The sequence below is a fragment of the Passer domesticus genome, chromosome 1 (genome assembly GCF_036417665.1).
Source record: "Passer domesticus isolate bPasDom1 chromosome 1, bPasDom1.hap1, whole genome shotgun sequence".
Taxonomy (NCBI): domain Eukaryota; kingdom Metazoa; phylum Chordata; class Aves; order Passeriformes; family Passeridae; genus Passer; species Passer domesticus.
Window position 1 is genome coordinate 15,953,388 of NC_087474.1, and position 24,122 is coordinate 15,977,509.

The 24,122-nt window shown below is 37.4% G+C and overlaps 1 protein-coding gene across 10 annotated transcripts in view; it reads right to left on the reverse strand.

The window, feature by feature from the left end:
- The window catches only part of MYO3A (myosin IIIA), a 116,772-nt gene that overhangs the window by 65,810 nt on the left and 26,840 nt on the right, over window positions 1-24,122 (reverse strand). For all 10 annotated transcript variants that reach the window (XM_064407490.1, XM_064407548.1, XM_064407500.1 and 7 more), the window contains 4 exons: window positions 17,347-17,451; window positions 16,476-16,575; window positions 2,715-2,791; window positions 1,348-1,493 (listed from right to left, as the gene is read on the reverse strand). In XM_064407490.1, coding sequence (XP_064263560.1) covers window positions 1,348-1,493; window positions 2,715-2,791; window positions 16,476-16,575; window positions 17,347-17,451 — 428 coding nt within the window. The remainder of the gene's footprint in view (window positions 1-1,347; window positions 1,494-2,714; window positions 2,792-16,475; window positions 16,576-17,346; window positions 17,452-24,122) is intronic.

Consider the following 24,122-nt stretch of genomic DNA (forward strand, 5'->3'; position numbering starts at 1 on the left):
ATTCTATTTTAAGTTTTCTCAGAAAAACTGAATTAATCAACTTCCTGAACAAAGTGTCCAAAGGAATTGGTTCTTTATTAATCATTCCTCATTCATCAGAAGATAATCGGAAGTGAAGGTTTAAATACAGATTTATTGTAAATGCATATACTGATTTCTTTTCTATTGTTAGAGCTGTTTACCCTAGGTGTTATTTTAGTTGAAATGGTCTTGACAGTCTTCTTCCATTCAGAAATGCCATTTTCACTGAGTAAGGTCGTGAAGACAAAAGGAATGACCAGCCAATAGACAAGGTGACTTACTGTCTCTTTTCAATCTCCATAACTGCTTTTCTTAAGTGCTGCTTAATGTTTACACTATCGCTCTCAGGTTTTACTAAACAGAATGAAAGGTTATTGATCTATATTTGCTCTAGGGCAGAAAGGTGACCAGTACTTGAAAGAGTATAAGCCAAAAGCTTTTTTGAAGTCCTAGCTGCAGTGACTGACCACAATAGTTTGCAACTGCTTTTTCAATAGCAAGCAAAGGTAGGAAGACCATTCATACTCTGCTTCAGTGCCAAGTCAGCTAAGATTTCTAAAAACTAAAACTAATTTAAACTAATTTGGGTGTCTTGGCTGAAAAGGACTCTAAGCACTTACATATGCTATGTGGGGCTAAGCTGTTGTGGTACTGCTCCAGTTCTTAGGATGAAATCCAGAAAATACTACTGTATGATCATTACCTGCAGACTCGAAGATTGATGTTCTTTGAAATGCCATAAGTGGCACATTGGTTACTTATATTTTCAGCTTCAAAGCAAAAAACACAAAAGAAGTTGCTATTTGCACTGCCCAAGGACAGCAACACTGGAACTGCCAGAAGCAGCACAAGCTAATGAAAAGCTTGTGCTAAATGTAGCCTAAATGTATGTGAGTGGGGGAACAACCTCTGCTTCAAAGGATAGAAGATAAATATGCGACCTGTTCACCCCAGTGGCATATTCAGACTCTGTATTTCTACCATATGTCATTCTTTGTAACAGAATATATGAGACTCAAGCAAGCCCTGCATTCATGTGGCAGCAGCTCACTCAGGAGAAGGCCCTATGACTTTTTCTCAAATGCAGCTAAAAGTCAGCTCTGAACTTGTCAATGCGTACACATGGTTAAAGCAGAGCCTGCAGAAAATACAACTGGGCAAGGTATTTTAAGCCTACCTCCTAGTATAAATAATATAAAGTCCACAAACTTACATGGTCTAAGTGTGAAGAAAGAAAACTTTTGGGAAGCAAAAACTTTTGGAAAGCAAACTTTAGGAAAAAAGTTCAGTCTGACCCATCAACAAACAAAGACATCAAGCTATTACCTTGGTATTTTGAAGAGTGCCCTCATGGGATGCAAATCAGCAAGAGGTGGATCTCCATCTCCCAGCTCTATTGCAGTAATACCCAGAGACCATGCATCACATCTAGCATCATAGGAGCTATCTAGCTGCTGCTCACAGGCAATCACCTGTTGGAGAAAAAGACAGGGATGGTTAAATGTCCACATTTAAGAGCACACCCACAGGTGGAGGAATCTCTTACAGATTACTCAGTGAAATAAACAGATATGCACATATTTAGAAAGCTAAAGCATCCATCCAATTGCTGAAAACCCCCCAATGTTTCAGCTAGAGAAAGAAGGTGTCCATGAACACCACATTCTCCAGCCAGATGTTCTCTGATTTGGAGAAAGGGTACAAATCCATGGCTTTTTCAGCTGGATAAATTGCATCCCACAACAGAGGAAATAGAAGTAAACTCAGCAACCCTACAACTCTTTATATGGATTATTCTTGCTAAGTAATTATGTAACTATACTGCTCTCTCTATGAAGTGAAACCATCAGGAAAGCAGAAGCTGGATTCACTATCTCTTACTGTGTCCTTATTCAACCAAATCAGCCAATTTCCAGTCAAGTGGATCTGGACAAAATTCACAGCAAAGTATTTACCTTCAAATACATTTCAGCTTATCCATAATGCTGGATGAATCTAGAATTTTTCATCCCATTACTGCAGATCTAAACCAACATGCATACCATAAGTTATATGGATAGAGCTATGTTTATGAACAGAGTGTATTGATAAAAACAAATATTTATAAACAGATGTACTTGCATGTGTTTGTGTGCACACAAATACTCGAAGTAGATAAGCTCATTTATAAGGAAATATTTTTCCTGTCTCAGCTTAAAATGTACCTGTATATGCTTCAATTTCAGTCAGGAAAAATCTCCACAGAATCATAGTGCATTTTCATTCATAATAACCTTTTCCATTTCTTGCTGAAGCAAGTATGGATATATAGTATTAAAATTTTTTCAGGTGCAGAAGTCAAAAAATAGAAGCTATAATGTGTCACAGTACCATCCTGAGCTCCTTCCCTCCATGGGGAGACATCTATAGTTTCAGAGCTTGAAAGGCTGGAAAGTACCAACAGTAGCACTCTATATTCTTCAGTATTTTAGTAAGCATTTCAGAGTCTTGCTCCCTGCCTCTAATCTTGTACTTTCAAAAACAAACCTGATTTTAACTTAATTCTTGCAAACATGTAAGACAGAAAGGTTTAAAACACTTTTTAAAAGGACATTGCTGTTTCATTTGGTGAAAGGACCAGGAAGAAAGACAAAGAGCAGAAATGCAGAATACAGCAGCTCGAGTACCAGTGACAAAATGTTCTGAAAGCTGACCTCTGGAGCCATCCAGAACGGGGTGCCCACGGAGGTGTTCCGACGGAGACGAGTGCTGGTCAGCTGAGCAGACACACCTGGAAGAACGAGGGGAAGCCATCATCAGAGCACTTTCCATCCAAGACAGCCCTTCTGAAGGGACATCCTTGTCTTGTCATGCTACAACTTCCTGCACAGGTGAATCTCAGATACATCTTTCCAGTTCTCTGGAAAGACAGGCCCAGTCCTGAAAGGTTCTCTGCATCCTTTTTTCCAATGGCTTCAGCAGGACTGGGACTTAGTCCCAAATGAGCATTTGATTAGCAATCTGACTTCATATATTTTGACTTGTTAATTAAAGGTTTTCTACATCCTGTTTCAAGAGAGCAGTAAAACATCTTAGGGAGGGTGGAAAAGTACTGTACCTTCCACACCTTCTAATGATCCCTCCTGACACTCACCCTCTGTTTAATTAAAAAAAAAAATAAAAATATATATTTCATGTTAACACTATAAAAGATACCTATTCTCCTCTCTTAACTGCTCTGCTATAAAAAAGAAACAACAAAACAGAAACAACAAAACAGTGAAACCTCAAAAATTCTTACAAAAGCAGAAGTCTCTCCATGCTCAAAGCACATTCTCAAAGCAACAATCCTGTAAATCAGCTTTGCAATATGAGCTGTAGTTTAGGGAATTAACTATTTCAGGCCAAGGGTTGGAAAGTGAACTCTGAAGTTCAAAGATTCCTGCAGTTTTGAGTTAAAAGACACTGAAATATTAGAAATTCAAGTGGGCTACAGCACAATTCTGAGCGGCCTGCCACCAATTTCCTTCCTTAAAAAACAAGGGAATTGGTTGGAAATAGCTCTAGTGCATGCAAAGGGGACAGTACAACACAGAAACTGCCTCTCAGCCAGCATGCCCTAAACTATTATGGATTTATGAATCACAAATAATGGTGAAGTCCACACATGGAGAAAAACAGCCCTTCAGCTAGCAAGTCCTAAACTATTATGGGTTTGTGTAATAGCCAACAGTGAGGTCCACCAGGGGCATATTCTGAAGAGCTGATGCCATGGGTGGCCAGCTCTACATACACATGCTCCAGCCTCAGTCTGACTGACACTGGAGTTCACTTATTTTGCCTTCATACATACATTTGCCTTTTCTTTAAAATGTAAACCGACTTGGTTTCACTCTGTGAGTTCCATTTCATTGTTCTGAAACACATGAAGCTCCAGTGAGCACCACTGTCCAGTTTCAACTCTGTATTTTCTGGTTTGGAAATGCTTGACCTTCTCTTCCCTGAAAAGCCTGCACACTGTTCATAACAAGAGCAATTCACATTAGCTATCCAATGGGAATATTAACGAAACCTCTCTCTGGGCAGGGTTTAGCTGTTTTGGGGATTTTTCAGTATAGGTAAGAAACCATAGAGAACTTGATCTGTTTTTTCACTCTAAAGCTACATGTTCAGCTCTGATTCACTAAATATCTGCATTTGCCTCTCACAGAAAAGTATGCAACATCTGAAAATAAAAACTGCAAGAAATACCCTGCCTGTTCCATTGAGATAAATGCAACCAGTGTAGCTGCCTCCCTCTAGTCTAAACCAGCCTTGAGAAAGTTCCATCTTTTTCTCTCTTTATGTCTGCAGAAAGTCCACTACACAGTGTTATGCATCACGGAAAGCAGGACAATGTGAGTCTTAGCACAAAGTCCATCAATCCTACTTCTACTCAGCTAAGCAGGGGCTTTGTTTTTGCCATCTCAAGAAGTTGTCTGAGATCCAGCTTCCGGCTCACAGAGTCTGTGGCTGTTCTGAGCTCTCAGAATAAACATGTCGCACATCACCTCAGCTCTGAAACCACTGCAGGGATGCCAATAGACATTATTATGTGAGATCCTTGATTTCAGAGGGAGTTGAGGCTACTCTCCCTTCCTCCATATTGTGGGAGTCCCCTGTGCAAAGCTCTTTTTTTGCAATTTTGGACAAGGATATGAGATTCTGATCTGCAGACAAAGAAAAACACTGACTATATGTTTATGATTCCAGTGTCAGATTTTATAAATAATCATAACTTTCTGTAGAGATAAGGAACAAAATATAAAAGGTACATTAGTGTGTTCAATGTTCTCTGTCTATGCACTGTTGTTTTTTTTGCCTCTTCAAACTGTAATTATTAAATGAACTGAAGATTTTTTTTCCTCCTCAACCTTCTTTCATTTCAGTAAAAAACTGATTTAATTTGAATTGTTCACCACTTTCTTTAGGCTCTTGGGGGTTTTGTGTGCTTTTTGTTTGGTTGGTTTTTTTAATCCTTTTGCTCTCAGCATTAAAGTGGCATTTTAGATTATGCAGCGTAGGTCTTATGACAAATGATATTTCCTTGGGCTTTTTCTGTGTATAGAGGAAAGATGATGTAATTCCACACTTAGTAACATTTCTTCCAGCATTTCAGTAACCAGTCAAGCATATAGCTGGCCACTTTTTTTAACCTACATATTTTCAAACAAAACCATCTTGCTCCTCCCTTCCACATTTACTACTGTTTTGTTGCAAAATGAGTCAAATATTATCCTAAGAAAATCTAAATTATGTCCAAAAATGATGTTTTATTACATATGAGTTATTTTTTCTTATGAAAGTTAAGAGCTTTATAAATATGTGCATTAATAATACCAAAGCACACCACCAAAAAGAAAATATTGTGCATACAGCTGTATTTCTTATTATTTTTTCAAGCACCATTTTACTACTAAAAACTGAAAATCAGGACACTTACACTATGAGTATACTATGAATATTTTTCAAGGTTTTCATTGTGAAAACAGGCATATTGAAATAACCTTGCAAGTAAAGCCACCTGCTTCTGACCTTAGCACTCAATAAAAGAAAAACAGGGCAGAAATTAGTTCCGTATTATTAGGAAAGACTTGTCTCACAGCGCCCAATCTGAGCAGACATTATAATCTAAACTGGGAGGCTGTACAACATCCCTCTGTGATGATGTCCTGAGACAGCAGTATGCCCATTTTAGTGCCTGATGCTAAGGAAGGAAGGGCCAGCCCTAGTAAATTGTACTAATCTCCCATTTGACACAAAGCAGGGAGACTGCATTTATACAGAACAACCTTGACCTTACTCCCAAGGTCTTTCACTCCCTTAGTTATTTCTTCATTCTTTATTTGTGCCTTCAGTGTACACTTCACTACCAAGCATCCTCATTGTGATCTTCTGCAGATTAAGAACATCATTAACTCCATCATTCCTCCAGATAGTGTCTGGGCTAAAAACGGCTCACACTCTTAACCCTACAGATCAAAACAGGCCAAAATGCTTTGAGTTATTTCCTAATATTTTTTTTATCTCCTAGGGAAACAGATGTAAAACAGCAGCAGTGTTTCACACTGCATTCACCTTAAGCTCTCTGGCAGGTATGTTTTGTCATTCTTGTTCCATGTCATATGATGCAAAAAGTGGCCTCTCCTTCCACAACTCTTTGTCCAAAGGTGTGACATCAGTATTTTATAAATCACTCAATTCCACCTTTTTTAGTAGATATGGAGGCACCATGTCCTAATGGTCCCAGGTTTTCCTTTATCACCTTAAGCTTCACTTTGAGAAGAAGCTACTATTCCTGTCAGGATGCAGACAGGGAAGTAGCTACTTCCCTTGCAACAGTGGTGGAGTTATAAACCAATTCCTCTGTAATTGCTGATACCCTTGACACTAATTTCTTTGCTTATTTCAGGTTGTATTGGTGAGATTTTTCTTAGCATTTTGTATACATTTCAGATCAGCTGAATGTATACAAAATGCTAAGAAAAACTTCAATCATGCAATTCCTTCATACTATGAAATGACAAAAGACAACTGGGAAAGAACAATATTAAACCAAGGCAATTCTGGTAATCCAAATGGCAAACATCACAACACACCAGATATGTAACTATGTGCAACCACATATAGTGGCATCCCCACTAAGACTATAAAAGGAGATCAAAAAGCTTCTCCCAGGTGTAATTACTTATCATGAATAGAAAGATATTTAATAGAAAATGTTAACAGACCATAAGGACACAAATGGTGGGTTTTATGACTTTACAAGAGATGATTCAGAACCTTTTTGAAACAATTTGATTTCATATTTCAATATTCAAAATTCCTTATGGATTATAAACTGAATCCAAAGGTAAACTTTGAAATTAAAAGAGCACAGAGGCTATACAGCTCAATAGTGAGCTGTTGTGAGAAAAGTATGCTTGATAACTGCTCAGTGATAAGGGCTCAATTTAAGTCTAGAACTAAAAATCAGATTCTGACCTATAAGATGGAAAAAAAGAAATAAGAAACAAAGTTGAAATGATGAGTCAAAAGTATTAGAATTTTCAGCACTATTTTATGTTTGAAGGTGTTATGTTATAAGGAAGCATGACTTGCTTTTCACAAATCCATGTCACCTCCTCCCAATCACCTTCTTGTCTGTCATAGTTTAGAAATTATTCCCAGGATTATTGGCTCCATCACCTTCTGTGATGTGACTGACCAGACTGTATTTCTCTGAAACCTCCTTCTTGCCTTTCTTGAAGATTGGAATGAAAATAATTTTCTTCATTGCTTCAGGAATCTCTTCCAATCTCCAAGATGTTTCAAAGATTATTGGCAGTGATCTTGCAATGACATCAGCCAGTTCCCTCAGCACTCCTGGGTGCATCCCAACAGGCCCCATGGACTTGTGTTCACCCAATTCTTTTAAATGCTCTCTACCCTCTTTACTGAAGGTACATTTGCCTTGCTCCAGACTTCCCCACTGGTCTCAGGGATCTGGAATTACAAGTTAAGACAAAGTGGCAAAGAAGAGATTCAGTGCTCCACCTTTTCCATATCCTTTGTCCACATTCTCTATCTTTCTGTATTATTTTGATGTACATAGTGTTTTACTGTTGAAAACTAGTGTTTCCCAAACCCTCAGGAAAACACACACTGTAGATGCAAATTTTAAACTGAAATAGAAATATCCAAAGGACAACCAAAAGGCCCAGAAAAATCAAAAGCTTAGTATCCAGGAAGACTATATATATAAACAGTCTTGGATATGACAAATCCATGGCATTTACTACAAAACCAAGAGACATGGAGTAAAAGGGGATAAAAAAGTTAATCTGTGCTATCAAATACAGGGTGTATTAAATATAAATGGACCTTAACGAAATGAAAGTCCAGTGGCTTTCATGCTAAACTCACCACAAGGTTTCAAGACAAAGAAAAGATATTTTAAGAATACAAGAAAAGTAACTTAAATCCTAAATCTGATACAGAATCATTAAAAGGTACATACTGATAATAAAATGACAAACAGTGCCCTAAATAAAAGGCAGAATATTCAATACATTTGTGAGATATATAATCTTTTTTTTAAACAAAAGGGTTTAATACAACTTCTTTCTTTAATAAATCCAAGATCTTTCATTTTACAGACTGGCCTCCAGTAGAGCAGGTGACCAGACTCCCCTCCACATGCTCCTGCCAGCTCAGTGCATCACACCACCAATGATTCTAATCAAATCTCATGCTTCAGGGCTTCAGCTGGTTTCCTAAAAGGGATGCACAGGAACATTTGTTGTCCTGTTGCACAATTGGCCAGATGCACTTGGATAGGAGAACTACTCTTCTCTAGAGCCTCAGGGACTTGTACAGCTACACACAATCTGGTGCAGTATGATGATGAGGAAATTCCTCCTTCTCAGATGCTGCCTTTCTTATACTTTCATTTCAAACTGACTGTTGCTTTGACACCCAAAAAGGATGGTTTTTTTTCCCTCTGTATGGCTAGCAAAACTCTGGAGATTTTTCTCATTGTTCTATGACATGGTTTTCCTGTTATAATAACCTGGAAACATCTATGCTGTTGGAACAGAATATTTAAAATACCTTGGGACTGGAATACTCCAGTATAAATAAGTCACTGGGTTCCATCTTCAGGTAAAAAATGAACGGATTTTAGTATACACAGTTGAGACCAGAGAGTTTCTAATAACTTCAAAAGATGACTGTTTTGTGACCCATGACAAAACCAAGTGGAAGTCTTTGCTGGCCAGAAAGAGCTATTTTCTCACTTCATGTGTCTCTGCCATTTGACACCAGTTTTCAGCATCAAGCTTCTTTAATGCTTAAGCCACCAGTGACATCCTTATGTAAATTAACAGAAGAAAATATTTGAAAGACCAAGTGAACAGCTTATCCTGGATATAGCATTTGGCCACATGATTTCTGTTTTTTATTACTGGACAGCACAAAGGTTTTCATTCAAACATGGCCCCCCCCCAAAAAATTTTCAGGACTAAGCCTTCAACAAAGAATTAAACATTCAACAATGAAAAAGCTCCACAGCTCAAGTCAATGCAATCCATCTTATCCCTGCTAACCCTGGGCTGAAAAATTTGGAATTATTACTTTGATTGTGTTCAAAGCAGTTTGACAAGCTGCTCATGAAGAAAGCTTTCTTTAAAGTCTTTTACTTTTATTAGCTTCTGCCATGTCTCCTGCTGCATTTTAGCAGCAACATGTGAATGTCATGCTATATGGTATGCAGAAATGACAACACAATAACAGCCTGGTTTTGATCTGAACCAGTGAAGCAGACAGCTTTATTATGGATGTATGCTAGAATGACTAAGACAAATACAAGTCTTGCTATGACTCACTGCTTAAAGTAAGCTAAAGGCAGAAAGAAAATTATTTTATTTTTGAATACTTTCAAATTAAATTATTTTAATTAATTGTTTCATTTTTGCAGAATGATTCAGACAGCATTTATAGCTAATGCAGGGCAAGCACAAAAGGACACACTAGGATATTCTGACTACTCCAGAATAAGTCATCTACAAAAGTTTGGAACACTACTCAAGGTCATGCTGAGCTCCTCTTCAGTGTCAGTAGGACATGTAAAGCTGGGAATGATGATATATATTAAAAGGGACAGAAACCAAAATGCCCCAACATTCCATGTGGATCAGTGTGGATCACTCACAACTGACTTCTCAACCTATTCTCTGGGCACAAGGTGGCTCTAGACTCCCTCCACTGCAGCCTGACCTGTGCCACGTGCCATCTGAGCACAGTCCTTGGAGCCTTCTTGGCCTCTGCAATGCCACATGGCCCAGACACTTGCCAGGCTGAGCTGTGATCAGCCAACAAACCGCCTCTAACAAGGCTATTTGTGGTCATTTAGGTCATGTTAGGAATGGCCATAGCACTGTGTCACAGCAAGACAACACGAGAGCCACTGATGTGTCACGGTGAAAGGATGACACCCAGTCCCAGGGTTCCTGCCCAACCTCTGACCAGAGATTTCAGCTGCTTTTTCCCCCACCAGACCAGCAGAAAGCTCCTTCATGCATCAGAAAACCAGGACAGCTGAACAATTAAAGAGATGGAATTATCAAGATGCAGTTGTACATTATTCCATGGAGACTGTGCCCATTGTTTTGGACGTGCTGTAGAGGGTAACTGATTTTACTCCCCTTGCATTGTCATTATAGCAGCTGCTGGCTCTACACTGCAAAAATTCAACCTTTTTAGTATATTCACAGAATTTGAAATATTTTGGCCTGTATTTCTGTATCAGAATAGGCATAAATATCATGGAACAATAGTTAAGAGAAACACCTGTACATTCTAACTCATCTTGATCAATTGTAATTGATTTCTAGTAGTGGTAAAGCACGACTAACAATCCGTAATTTGTGAGGAAGAGTGGTACACCACTGAGACAATACACAATGTTGGCAGAATAACTTTTTCTAGAGGAAAAAAAAAATCAATGAATTTATTTTAATTACTCAATTGAATTATGAAATTAATACTTGCATTTAGTATTGCCCAAATGAAATTATGTATACATTTTAAAGTAAACCTAGAATGAATTTAAAAATACACTACCAAAACAGTGTCTTGCCATTAAGTAGTTTCACCAAATTGAAATTTTGAATAATAATAAGGCCATCTAGGAATACCAGTATTTAGAATTCTTTCTTTCCTTAACTTTGAAAGACTTCAAATAGCTTTAAAGGAAGAATAATCATTCTCTCCATAGCAAAATAATAACCCAATTACATTCCAAACACAAACACTGACCTCTGTCTATGTGCAGCTTCCAAACTACATAGAAGCAGTAGTTCAAGTATTAAACAAAGCAATATCAGTATGTCTAAATACAGCAATATATATTGCCTTCCCCAGTTCATTCTTCCCCCAATGAGTTGTATTCAGGGTAAATCTGTAGCTGATCCTGGCTACTGTCCACGACAAAACTGTGCTAGCTATATGCAAAGTGGGATATCTGAAACTGCATTTGGAATGCCAAGACAATATTCACACACAGCTTCTACATCCAACACTAATACAAAAGCAGAAAAATGCAAACTAAGTGTGTTTAAAGTATGAAAATCACCCACCTTCACTATATATTCCATTACTATTACAATACATATTTTAATTATGCAACCTATTTATCCACAGTTCTAAAGGAACACTTGAAGACATTCCATTAACTGCAGCAACACAGCTTGTATTTTTCCACCATCTCCCAGCAACAGTGAGATTACATTACCTTTTTTCCATGTTTTCCACTGGAATCTCCTTTACATATTAAAAAAACATAGATCTTTCCTATGTATTGCTTATCCAGAGCCTCTAGTGATAGAGAGTTTTAGGTACTATTAACAAAACACCTAAAAAGAAACTGAAAATGGACAGTGCCAACCCTTTTCAATATCCCCTTCCCCACAGTTACATTACTGGGCAAACTATGAGGAATCATGGAATCTCTTGTGTCTTGAAGTAGGTTTGAATATAAAGATTTAATGAGTCCATCCACATTTTATTTTCCTTATGGGTACTTGAATATTTCTAATATCCATCTAGATGTCTGACTTTTTTTCCCCGTGACCTTTCCTGGTAATAACAGCAAAAGCCTAATTACATGTGGTATGAAAATATGTTTGATGCATAGACAGGCATGGCCTTCAGAAAGAAACGGTGCTGCTGGAAATAATATGCGTTTCTTAAGTGGGGAAGTATAATTTATATTTTTTCTGGGCATTTCCAAGGCAACAGCTGCTCATCCTGAGACATTTCTAGTCTGGGAGAGCAGGTTTCAGTAGTCCTGAAGAAGTATGAGCTACCTGTGCTCCTGGTAAAGACTATCAGCCTAAAGGTCAATCCTCAAAAATATAGCTAAAGAGAAGTTTTCCATCAGCATTACAGTCCCCTCTTTTTAGCTAAAAGAATCACTTTGCCATGTGGCTGTAGATGTTTCACATAGAAAGAAAAATGGTTCTTTCCTCCACAGCTTTTGAGACATCAGCAACTTGTCTAGTTTGCTGATAGGGAGTTTTGTCCTCTAGGATCCTCTTTGATAAAAAAAAAAATTAAGCACGAAAACCTCTGGCTTTCGAGCTCCAGAAGCACTGAAATAATTTCAAATAATTTCAAATGAAATGCCACTCAGATGTTTTCAGACAAAAGTTAAAGTAATAACAACAAAAATATTAATAATATTTTATTTCTCTTCTCCCATTTTCAAACAGCACATTATAGAGTTGTGGCTTAGATTGACATTAATACATGAAAGGCCCTGTGCAGCATCCTGATTTCAAGAAAAGAAACTGAATTGAGAGGGACTATTCAAAGAAGCAAGTATTTGTCAGCAGAAGCAGATGTTACACCTTTAGTGTCCCATGAAATTGGTTGCACATTACAAGATGCAGATGAATGTATTAATTATTACTACAGATGAGGTGTGCTATGTGTTCAAATGACTCCAGGCCAGTTTTTTAACTGCTGAAAAAAGATCAGACACTTAGATATTTAGGCGGCAAAGGCTGCAGATAAATTTTCACATGACTTTCAAAATGTATCAGGCATTAAATTAATCTCTTTAAATTTCATTACATTAATTTCCTGCACCTTTAGAGGCTAAAATTTTATTTGAAATCTGTCCTTTTAACATCAATCTGCTGTGTGCCACCAAAGTTCTGAAACAGATGTAAAAGACTTTCTTCACAGAATGGTAATAAGAAACTGGTATGGTAATAAGAATATAATTAGGAATATTTATCAAAGAAATAATTTAATTCACACCTTACTTGCCTCCAGTTCTTTCTATGCAACAAATTACATAGCAGTCACTTTTGAAAGGGCTACAAAGAATTTAATGTAAATGTATATTTTTCTATCAAATCTCTATCTTTTACTGAAAACATAGCAGCTTGAATGTAATACAACGATATAATGTGGTAGAGGCTATTCCTTGCTTGAAGCCTAATTGCTGCAATTCTCAGGCAGAACATCCTACCTCAAAGTTTTTCTATCAGAACAGCTTAGAAGCTAATTCCCACAAATGTTCAGGTAGGGAAACTGCCTTCAGTCAGCCTTCTCTTACTAAGAAAATATGGACTATTAATGTATTTAGAATTTTAATGACTTTATAGACTGAATCTGTGATCAGAGGACATTCTCACACTTCCAGGGATGGGGCATCCACAACTTCTCTGGGCAAACTGCTCTAGTGCCTCACCACCCTCACTGCAAAGATTTTTTTTCTCCCAATATCTAATCTAAACTTACTCTTTTTCAGTTTGAAGCCATTCCCTGTTGTCCTGTCCCTACATGCTCTTGTAAATAGTTTCTCTCCAACTTTCTTATAGGCTTCCTTTAGGTATTTGACTTGATTTAAGCATTAATCTATATTGGGATTGGTGTTTCTTAGATACGTGAATGTTACTGGGGTGATTAAACAATATTGCAGCAGAATTTTAAGGGAAAACAAAAATTTCACTTTTCAGAGCAATCTGAGTGAGGCATGGCTGTGGGGCTGTGGTTTTCTTTCCAAGTCTATCTCTTTAACTGCCAGTACCTCTAGAAAGACAAACTATTCAGAGAATTAGCCTGGATTTTGGAAGAGCTTTTCCCTACATTTTCAGTGTCACCTCAAGCAACTCAGTCTCACAAAGTTTCAGATCCCCCACTGCTAACTGGGAATTAAAGTAATTTACTTCTCCATAAGGGTATTGTGATGGTTATCCATTACAGACTGTGCAGTGTTCAGAAACTATGGTCCCAGCATACATAAATACCTATGATACAATGACCACAAAGCAATGTGTATAAATTGTGTCACAAAATGAAGCTTCTGAAAAGTTTGTACTGCTGTGCAAGGAAGGACTCACTATGGCAGAACACTACACCAAGCTCAAAGAGTACAAAAGCAATGAAGGAAAAAAAAAGCCATTTTCAAACACGATTTAATTCACTAGAAGGTTTTTTTTTTCACTTATGACTCTTAAAATGTTCCTAAATATACTTTAAAAAGAGGACAAAAAAGTGAAATGATTGCACAGCACACACGGACTAAGAATAGGTTTTTTCTAGTTTCGTGTTCTGTAAGGCACTTCACAAGGCCGTGCTTCAGACACAGGGTTTATGTTTAGAAGAAAACCACCATAAATAGTATCAGGGGAGGACAGCAAAGGCTTCTTCAGGAACCTCTCATCAGCATCCAGCATGCAGGAGGATGGTGCAGATAAAGTTATCTTGGGAAAGGCTCGCTTCCTTGGTCATGTGTGTTTGGTGGTTGAAGGAGTCCTTGGCTCCCTGCCTCTGCTCCCCGCCTCTGCTCCCCTCCCCACACAGAAAAGCTGTGTGCATGTTAGAAAGGGGGATGTGATTATTTGGGTTGGGATTTTTGTGTTTGTTTGCCCCATGTAAAAATTGGTTCAGCCTAAATCAAAAATTTTGCTTCTCCTGAGTATTTTGTGGGTGAAAAGGAAACTATACCTCCATGTCTATCTCACTCTGTAGCCTGTCAATTTTATAAGCTTGTATAATAAAAGATGTCTGAGTTTAAGTCCCTGATCCAATAAATGCTTATGTACAACAGTCTGTAGCATGCCAACATGAGAGATTTTCATCAACTCACATTCCTGGCTCAAAAAAATTATCTTGGAATCTGATTAATGTGGGATTAAATCCCCTTAAGTAGAAGACACAAATCCCACAAATCCCAGCTGAATACCTTAAGCAGCGGCCTGAATGGTGAATGGTACATCTTCCATGATGATTTTATGAAGACTATAAATTTATTCCTCTGAAACTATTCATTATTGGCTTCAGATTGTTTTTCTTCCTGGGGAGGTGGGGGAAAGCCAGGGAAAATATCAATCTACTCCGAAGTAAAAGTGTCATTTGTATATTCCTTTGAGAGGATGGACTGCAGCTATTCCAGGACCCTTTTGAGTCCACATAAATGTGTGTGTATGTATATTTGTTTCTTGTGCATGTTCTAACCTGTATTTTGGCATCACAATTTTCCCCCAATAATTTAAGATTATTTTTCAATTACAGCCTTATCAGGAGATTGCAGTAACTGGGGAATAAATAATTCAGGTCCTCATCCCTACAGCTTGTATGTTTTGATATCTGCATAAATGATTTCATTTTCAGAAGCATTGATCCTCTAATTGCCTCCAGCACCTTAAAATTTTTTTCCACTACAAATTAAAAGCCTGTGTGCAAAAATACTGGTTTTTGCCTCACAATAAACTTCCAGACTATCAGAAAATACTAGTAAGTATATTGCAGATGATTTAGGAAATACCAAGATTTTCCAATAGAAGATTTTATGTGAGGAATATAAAAGAAATACATGACATTTCAAAAGAATTACTAACCCTGACAGTTTTGGGAATTTGTGTGTCAAGTCATGAGAGTTCCATAAATACAACCTACTGGCCAGAAGATACTATACTAAAGAGAGTTAAAATCCCAAGATTAGTTTAAACAATTGTTATATAGCAGTTGAATCAGAATCATTAACAAAATAGAAGGCCAAAGGAAAAACAAAGGTTTTTCCATCTGCTGAATTATATATATTTACAATTGTCTGCTGTGCTGTGAATAGTGACCAATAAATTTACTTTTAACATAAGAAGGCAGTGTTCTACCTGAACATAATCGTTCATAACAACAAGCACTGCAAATGCCCTTATATGAAACAAGAGTCAAACCTAATCTTTTAGGCAAATGACTGTGGCATTGCTGATAAATAACAGGTTGCATCCACTTATCCATATCTCTCCTCTTCCCTTTTGGTGGTGACATCAAAGATGGGAGCATCCAAGACTGCTTTTAGGCCTAACAGGCTTCAACTGACCCTTTTAATGCCAATTCTCAGATTCTGATTTGCCAAAATCTGTCTTCCCCGATTTTAGAAATTGGGGATTACCTATATAATATTTCCACCTCTACTGCCTTCAAATACCTGTTGTTTTGTTTTAAATCAAATAAAGAAGTATATGCATCTGAGGTGGAGCTCCCCCATTCTTCACAATATCTATTCAGTTTTAAACACTGTCATTTAAAGCATGAAGCTTTTTACTATCAGTTCCTAATTTCACTGAACCAGTGTATGGTTCCTGGAGGAACTGAACACCAACCTTATTTTAAATCCTATATTCTCACTTTGCCATTTCACTTACTCTGTGCCTCAAAGCACTTACTACCACCATATTATAATTTCTGGTTTTTAGCCATGCTATTGAAACAGCTTTACCAAAATTACTAAAATTACCATCAAGTTAACAAAAGTAACATTGGTTATCCAAGTGATTTTTAACAAAAAATTAACACAGTTCATATTTTCTGGTTTATTTACTCTATTCTATTTTCCATACTTCAGGTGTAAAACATTGTGTATATAAGTAAACATAACATACCAAAATCCACAAGCTTGACTCCTCCTTCAGTGGTCAAAAGGATATTATTTCCCTTAATATCACGGTGGATTGTTTTGTTTTCATGCAAGTGCTGAAGTCCCTGGAAGGCAAGATGTAAACATGAACTTTTAATAAAAGCTCTGTCCTCCCTATTACATTTGCAGAAACAACAAAGTAGTGGAAAAGTATGAAAAATACTTGAAACTTTTTTTTAATCCAAAACCACAGGGATGTCATTCTTACTGCAAAACCACTTGCCACATGATAAGGAAAAAATATTCTTTCATTGCCCCACTTTATGACAAATAGAAAATTTATAACGAAAGCAGAAAAATATCACTATAAATCTACATATAATACCTTCAGAGCATAAACTCAAAGAAAACTACTAAGACCTAAATTCCACCAGAAAAGGTAAAATTTCAGTTATAAGAAAATTATAAATAAAGACAGTTGATCCTAATGAGCAGAACCAAATTCTTGTAGCAGGGTTTGAATTTGCTGGATATTTGGATTATTTTACTATAAAAATACTTTGGATCCAAAAATAGGAGGCTGAACAGTATTTTGATGGTATTTCTGCTACTTCTTAAAAGAAATGCAATTTTGATGCTGAGCTGTATTTACTAGGAAAATTGATCAATGGTCAGAAATCAATTTTCATTCTCTTAATAGTGAAATGAACAGATTACCTGCTATTTACCTTGCTTGCTTAAAAAGAACCATCCTAATTATACATTCCCCTGATTTCATTAAACGCTGCTATAATACAAGATAGTGAGCTGTGTTAGTGGGGACATGATCTTCATTCATCTAAAGAAAAAAGTATGAGCTGAATATTGACTGTCCTTTCATTGAAAGCCTATCTTACCATCAGAGCTTCGCGTAAAATGTAAGCAATTATAAGTTCATTCATCCTTTCGCCTCTCTTCAGAAATCCTTTCACAAGATCAGTCACAGATCCACCATTGCACAGCTACAAAACATAAGGGGAATATAAAAAGGAATTAAGGAGTGTTAGAGTAGCCACCTGGTTTTCATTTTCAGTATTTTTTTTGTATCTGTAGCCAAATGAGATTCTACTAAACTGAAAAAACACATATTTGTCCTTAACTCTACTATTTATACAAACAACATACACAGCAATTTTTGCCAATTATTTTTCACTACTTTCTGCATTTATTCTTCTTGTCCAAACACAAGTATAGTAGTGTATCTCTTTGTTTTCCTATATCCATGATTGCTTTTCACTGAAACAGAAGTAGATTACAATGCAATAAATTAGCTGTGAAGACATGTTTTGTGGGGCATACAAATTGCTTCTTATATTCATCTTGTGGAACTCACTACCAATGCAGATTATTACAGCATCAATTCTCAGGTACAAAAGCTATGTACAGTAAAAAATGGATTTAAGGCATCAGAAGACAGGCAGCAGAGAAATTTCCTCAGCATGAAACCTACCACTGGTAAAGCTGCCCTTTTTGCCAAGCAGCACTTAACTCCTAGCACAGGGAGAAGTGATACATAAGTCATGGGCATTGTGGAATATGATGAAAGCACTGAGGAAAGAAAGGTCTCCCACTGAAACAAGGTGTGCTGTTCGTGTAGAATTAATTATAGCCTTTTTTGCATCAACCCTGTCAGCTCCTTGTTCCAGATGTAGAGCCACAGTCTGCTCTGGTCAATCCTCTGCCACTATCCAGAGGAGAGAGCCCAGCCAGACTCCTGCAAACCCCTGTCCTGTCCCATTTATGTGGGGAGAAGAGACCTGGCCTTGCTTTCTAGAAATGATAGTGAGCAGGCATTACCAGCAGATTGGTTTAGACTGCAGTACTCCTTATGTTCATTTTTATAATTTACAATTTTTCTGCTGGAGGAAGCAACAATGTAACTTTAGTGGGTACTTACTACTGTAGGAGTTACACGTCTGCAAAGATGAAATAGGCACTTAAGCCCCTAAACTATCCATAATGCACCTGACAATACTCATTGATTGAAGAGCCATTTGCCTCTGTAAAGGAGTAGGTGCTTCCAATAAAACAGTAAAATAAACTTTAATTCTTACACAGTATTATCATCTAGTAGCTTTTCACATGAAACTAAATTTCCATGTAAGATATTTTAACAATGCAGCACAAAACAGCAATTCCTTTGCACTACATTTGAAGTATATTCAAATCAAGAACATCATTTACCAGAAAAACCTTTCAACTGTGGAATTCTAGACATCAGATTCTTTTGTATATATGTATTTTTCATCTGTTTTTCTTTACCCCTTCATTTTTTTTTCCTGTGTTGCAATTAAAAAAGACTTGCATCTTACAGTAAAAAGCATGTTTTATCCCTTTGTACCCAAACATAACAATAATTCTCAGACTACCTTTGAAACCTCTAGGCTGCACTGAACTTGTACCACAGGAATGCCTACAGAAATGCCATTCAATACATAACTCTTGCTGCAAGATGTGTCCCTCACCAGGACAGCAAAAGCTCTGGTCTGACAGGGGCTGAGCTCTATGGCAACTGTCTTGGAACTCACTTAACCTCACCCTTACCTAAGTGGGACAATTTGGATGCTTAGAGAGGGAAGAACTCATATGCTTAAATGATGGGATTAAATGCTTTGCTGGATAAGGATCAGATTCCCAAGCAGGATTTCATTTATTGTCATTAGCAATGCTGGTCTGCCTTCAACACTGACTTTTTCAAGTTCGTTGTTTTTTCATAATGATATTTTCTTTTCAGGGTTTCTATCATTTTAACTTTGGCACATCACTGACATATTTAATCAAATCAAAAGGATTATGACAATTCTGGTTAATTTAAAGAACTTGAATTCAGAGCACTGAAACTGTCTGACAAATAAAAAACCACGTGAAATACATTACACATGATATTCTTCAAATTATTTTTCTTCATTATCTCATATTATATTTTGCTTCTTACAGATGAATCTTTTTTCTTTACAGAGTTGTATACCCCTTCAATGTAAAGAAAACCAATGCAGAAAGAAATATATTATTTTTATAGGCAGAAGAAGGGAAAACTACACCTCAGAAATCACCCTCTTTAAGGCTTAGGCAGTAAAGCCAATACTGAACTTATTTGCCTGGGTCAGCTATGTTAATTTTCACTTTCTTCAGCATATTGCTGTAACTAATTTTTCTACTACTCTTGTAAGATATAAATCCTCATAATGAGATAAATATCTGCATTGCAAGATAAAACTTACTTAAAATATCAGGTAATATAAGATACTAAAACTGTGATTATTTTAGACCAAGCAAACACTGAACCTGGGTATCCAAAGAGGCCAGCTAAACAGGTCTTGAAATAAAGAATCCAGAAGTCAGCCCTACCACCATGGAAACCCTCCAACTCCCAAGGCAGGATGGCTGCTTACACAGAGTTCAGCTGAGGATGTTATAGGCACAGGTTCTTGCACACACACTGGACAACTTTTCTTTTGTTACTTCTGTGTCAAAGAGCTGTACTTTCACTTACATCAGACAAGAAATATTTTTCTGAGACTGCCAGCATAGGAGGAAGAGGGGGAAAACAGCTGGGTGTTAGAATCCAAGCAGCTATAAGGAGGAAAAGGGATTATTGGAATACCACCACAATTAGAAAAGGAGATTATGGCAGACACTGCCTGTGTGTGCTCTACACTGTGTGGGTGGGAGGGGGAATGATGACGACAACGATGACACAGGTTAGTATTAACTTTGTTCTATTTTTATCATAATGAGTAAAATCTTGTATATCTGCCCTAATTCCCTGTCTCTAATGTGCATTTTTTGGAGGTGAAGCAGCCACATGTCTCTAATCCTGCACATAACTAAAGCTGAATGGTAATTCTTTCTCCTGACTCAGGCTATCAAGCTGCATGTGTACTCAATCCAGAAGAATCATACACACCCCAGGAAAGTCCCTCTTCTAACGGGTCCAGCTCTTCTATCTCAAAACAAGAAGCTACAGAAAGTTACAATATTCCTGCCCAATATGGTGATGGACCATGCTTGCTTGGGAATTTGAGTAGAAAGGAAATAAATTATCCTTGGGGATGTTGATCAAGGTCTAGTCCATAGAAACTTAGGAGTAAAAAACCCTGAATCATTAAAAAAATCACATAACCTTGATTTATACAATCCTTTAATGAGAGATTATGGGATAAACATTATTTAGCAGTACTGCTAGACAGAAAGTTTCCTGGGGTGTTGTTAAATACTGCAGCTTATAATTATGATATCTGCTGCATCTTAGTAGCATGCTGTCCACAGTAAAAACACTGTTAAGCCACTTAGCAAAGCTGCTCAGTTCAAGTTAAGTCAACTGAGATGCTTGGATGTCAAGAAATCATGAAGGCAACAGAGATAATGTTTTAAAAAGATCTTTCCAGTTTTCAGTGAAGCATCTAGAGAAGGGAGCTATTACTTTGTTGCAAACATTGCAAACTTACATGACCAAATAGCTGATCAGTCTGTGACATTTGCTCTACAGCATTTGGTAAAATCTCCTCAGAATAACTTGATGACAGGGACTAAGCAAAGAACAACAAATGCACAGAGAACTTAGAACAGCCATACAGCAGGAGCTACGTGTCTGAGCTCTGCCCCAGGGTAGGGCTGCTCCCTATCCTGAAGGTCAAAGCAACTCTCCAGATCAAATGACCTTTCACCTGTCATGAGACATGACCTCTTCTGGGAGGAGAGGATCATAACTCTATTTTTCTGACTCACACTAGAAACCCACACACATTCACACACATTCTCTTGCATACACAGAAACATTTATTGTTTCTATATCAGCTGAAAGCCCCCATTTAGCTTTGACTATATGCAGCTTAAAAGGACAAACTCCTGGAATGTCCAGCCTGTGAGACACAGGAAGGGAAGATATTCGTGATTGTCCCACAGGGAAGTAACTTAGAAATTTCAGAACAGGGGCAATTTCCATCAAATTAATATTAGTCACTTATTCTATTGCCCCCTTGTGATTTAGAGGAATTTTCCTTACCAGCAGTTTTTTTCAGTGCCTGCATTGATAGAATGCAAATATTATGTGAAAAAACAAGCAACTAAAAGGAAGGTAAACTGAAGCCTTGAGGCTGCCTAAAATGGGGTGGAGAAGACAGACAGAATCTTCCTAGTGTCACACAGCAAAGGATGAGAGGCAAAACCCCCCCACTGCAAGACAAGAGATTCCTTCCTACTGGACATAAATGAAAAATATTCCCACTCAGTGAGTCTGTGTTACATCCATCCTTGGATGGATTCAAACTTAAATTGAAAAGACAAACCTGTAACATTTCAGTTAATAGTCTTTGAGCAAGGGGTTGCTTCCAATAACTTCCAGCCTCCATGCTGTACTTTTATATGGTTCAGAATATATGAATTTTACAATATTCAGTTCCTAGTCTGGATTTTCAGACAGCAGAAAGAGTGGGAAAGGATGAAGGAAATCTTGCATACTTAAACCAATGGAAAGAAAAATTTAACAGAAAGCTTGATTAATATAAAAGTCTGCCTTAAAGAGCTGTAGCTCTGATGGCCATGCATAGCTGTACCAAAAGAGGTGCTTAGGAATCTTCTACAGTGGTAGAAAAGAGCTCCTCCCTTATGATTTTCTGGCACTCAAAAAGGCAAAGACTCATACTGGGATGACATGCAGTTCTCCACCCACCCATCTGCCACAACCATGTGCCACTGTAATTGAGCTATTAGTATGCTAAGCTATCTTCAGCAAAAAAAAAAAATATAGAAAAGTATGATCCTAAGCTCATGAAATGTCACTTGGAATTGCCATCACATCACAGTCATGCAGATGTTCTTTTTAGGTCTTAGTCACTCTTCACCTGACCCAGTTACACATTTCTCCTCTTCAGCTCCTTTCGATTCTTATGCCCATTGAAGATTGACTATCAGCTCCCCTTTTAAGAAAACCATCAGTTGCACTTTTGCTAGGGCCATTAGAGCCTTTAATCATCTAACTGCTCCTGATTTATGCACCTGTACCAAGCTGTCAGGTACTGTTTGCTGCATCCTGTAGTTGTCAAGGTGCTTTCATCTTACTTCAGTAGATTGGATGCAAACAATGGGATAACTACAATTACTTCCTTCCCTATCTTTACAGTCTGCTCAGACATAAATGACTGGGCAGCATGTCACGCATGCATAATTTATGTCATGAATGAATTACAGTTATGAAAAAAGTCCAACCTTGCTTTAACGGTATCACACACAGGAATGCTAAAACATCACAGGCATAAATCTCTATTTTTTCCCCTGTTAGAATAGATCAATAACCTGACCTAAGCAGCACTGCCAGTCTCTGAGCTGACTGCACCTTTCTTTCAAGACTGACTGCTTGAAAGTCTCTTCTGTAAGAACAGAAGATTCTTAGTTGTTGCTGGTTTGTAATCATAAAATTACAGAAGCAGAGGAGTAAAAGGGATCTCAAGAAATCACTTAGTCCACCTCATATGCACTGTGTAGAGACCTGGTACTTTCAGATATGGCAGATATATGTCTAACCTGCTCCTAAAATCTCCCATTGAGGAAGATTCCAGCCTTTCTAAGTAGCCTGTTTCTGTGTTTCTCTAGCCTGATAGAGCACTTTTCCTGCTATCCAGCCTGAATCCTTTTTGCTTCCAAAAAAACTGCATTACTTTTGCCCTTCCTTTCAGCAGTATCTCATAATAAATTATCATTATTTTCTTTTTCCATGTCTGTCAGACTACTGTCATGATACACCCTTTTTTTTTCCTTTTGTAGTCTGTACAATGTTAATTGTTGTTAAACCTTTTGAAATTCTCCACATTTTCCCAACTTGGACTGCTTCAATTTGCCACTGATGTTTGTCTCATATTTTGCCCAAACTGCATACAGAACTCCTTGGAAGTCTTCTCTTTGCTGAGAAAAGCTGAGCAGAACATAATTTCCACAGATTCTCCACTTTACAGAGAATCCCTTTCTGCAGAACCACAGCCTGGTCAGGTATGTCCCATTTCTTCTTCCTATGGATAGCAGTATTTTGCATGAATCTCTCTTCTGTGATTCAAAAAAATTCTCTGCTATTCACAACTGTGAATCTGGTGCTATTCCCTAATGTGTCTGTAATTAAACTAGGTATATACTTCAATTTTTTATGTGGACTTTTTTCATCATTCAAGTTACTACTGAATGGAAACAGACCAAAAGCAGATGCCCACTTGAATTCTCCCAGCCTAAAAGTGAACTAAATCCAGTTTTGTGAAAAAGAGGTAATTTGTTTTATTGTTTTTGTGAAAGTTATGTATTTCCACATTTTCGTCACAAGCATGTCAAATGGGACCACATAAAATCCTCACACACTTATTGTGTTAAAAGATTACATTGAATTAATATCATTTGTTCTGGTCCAGTCCAAATTGACCACTTATGTAATTGGGTTCTGCATGTTCTACAGTGGTTTCTATTAATTTTTTTTCTGGAACCATTGTGTGTATCAAAGTTAAGAAGATTGGTCTGTATTTCCCTAGGACATGATTTTTCCTCACTTTGTAAAGACATATATTAAGTATTCCTATATCTCATTTCTCTAGTAACATTTTCTTTGCCACTCTCCACATTAGACCCTCTGAACTTGTCTTTAAATGCTTTAGTC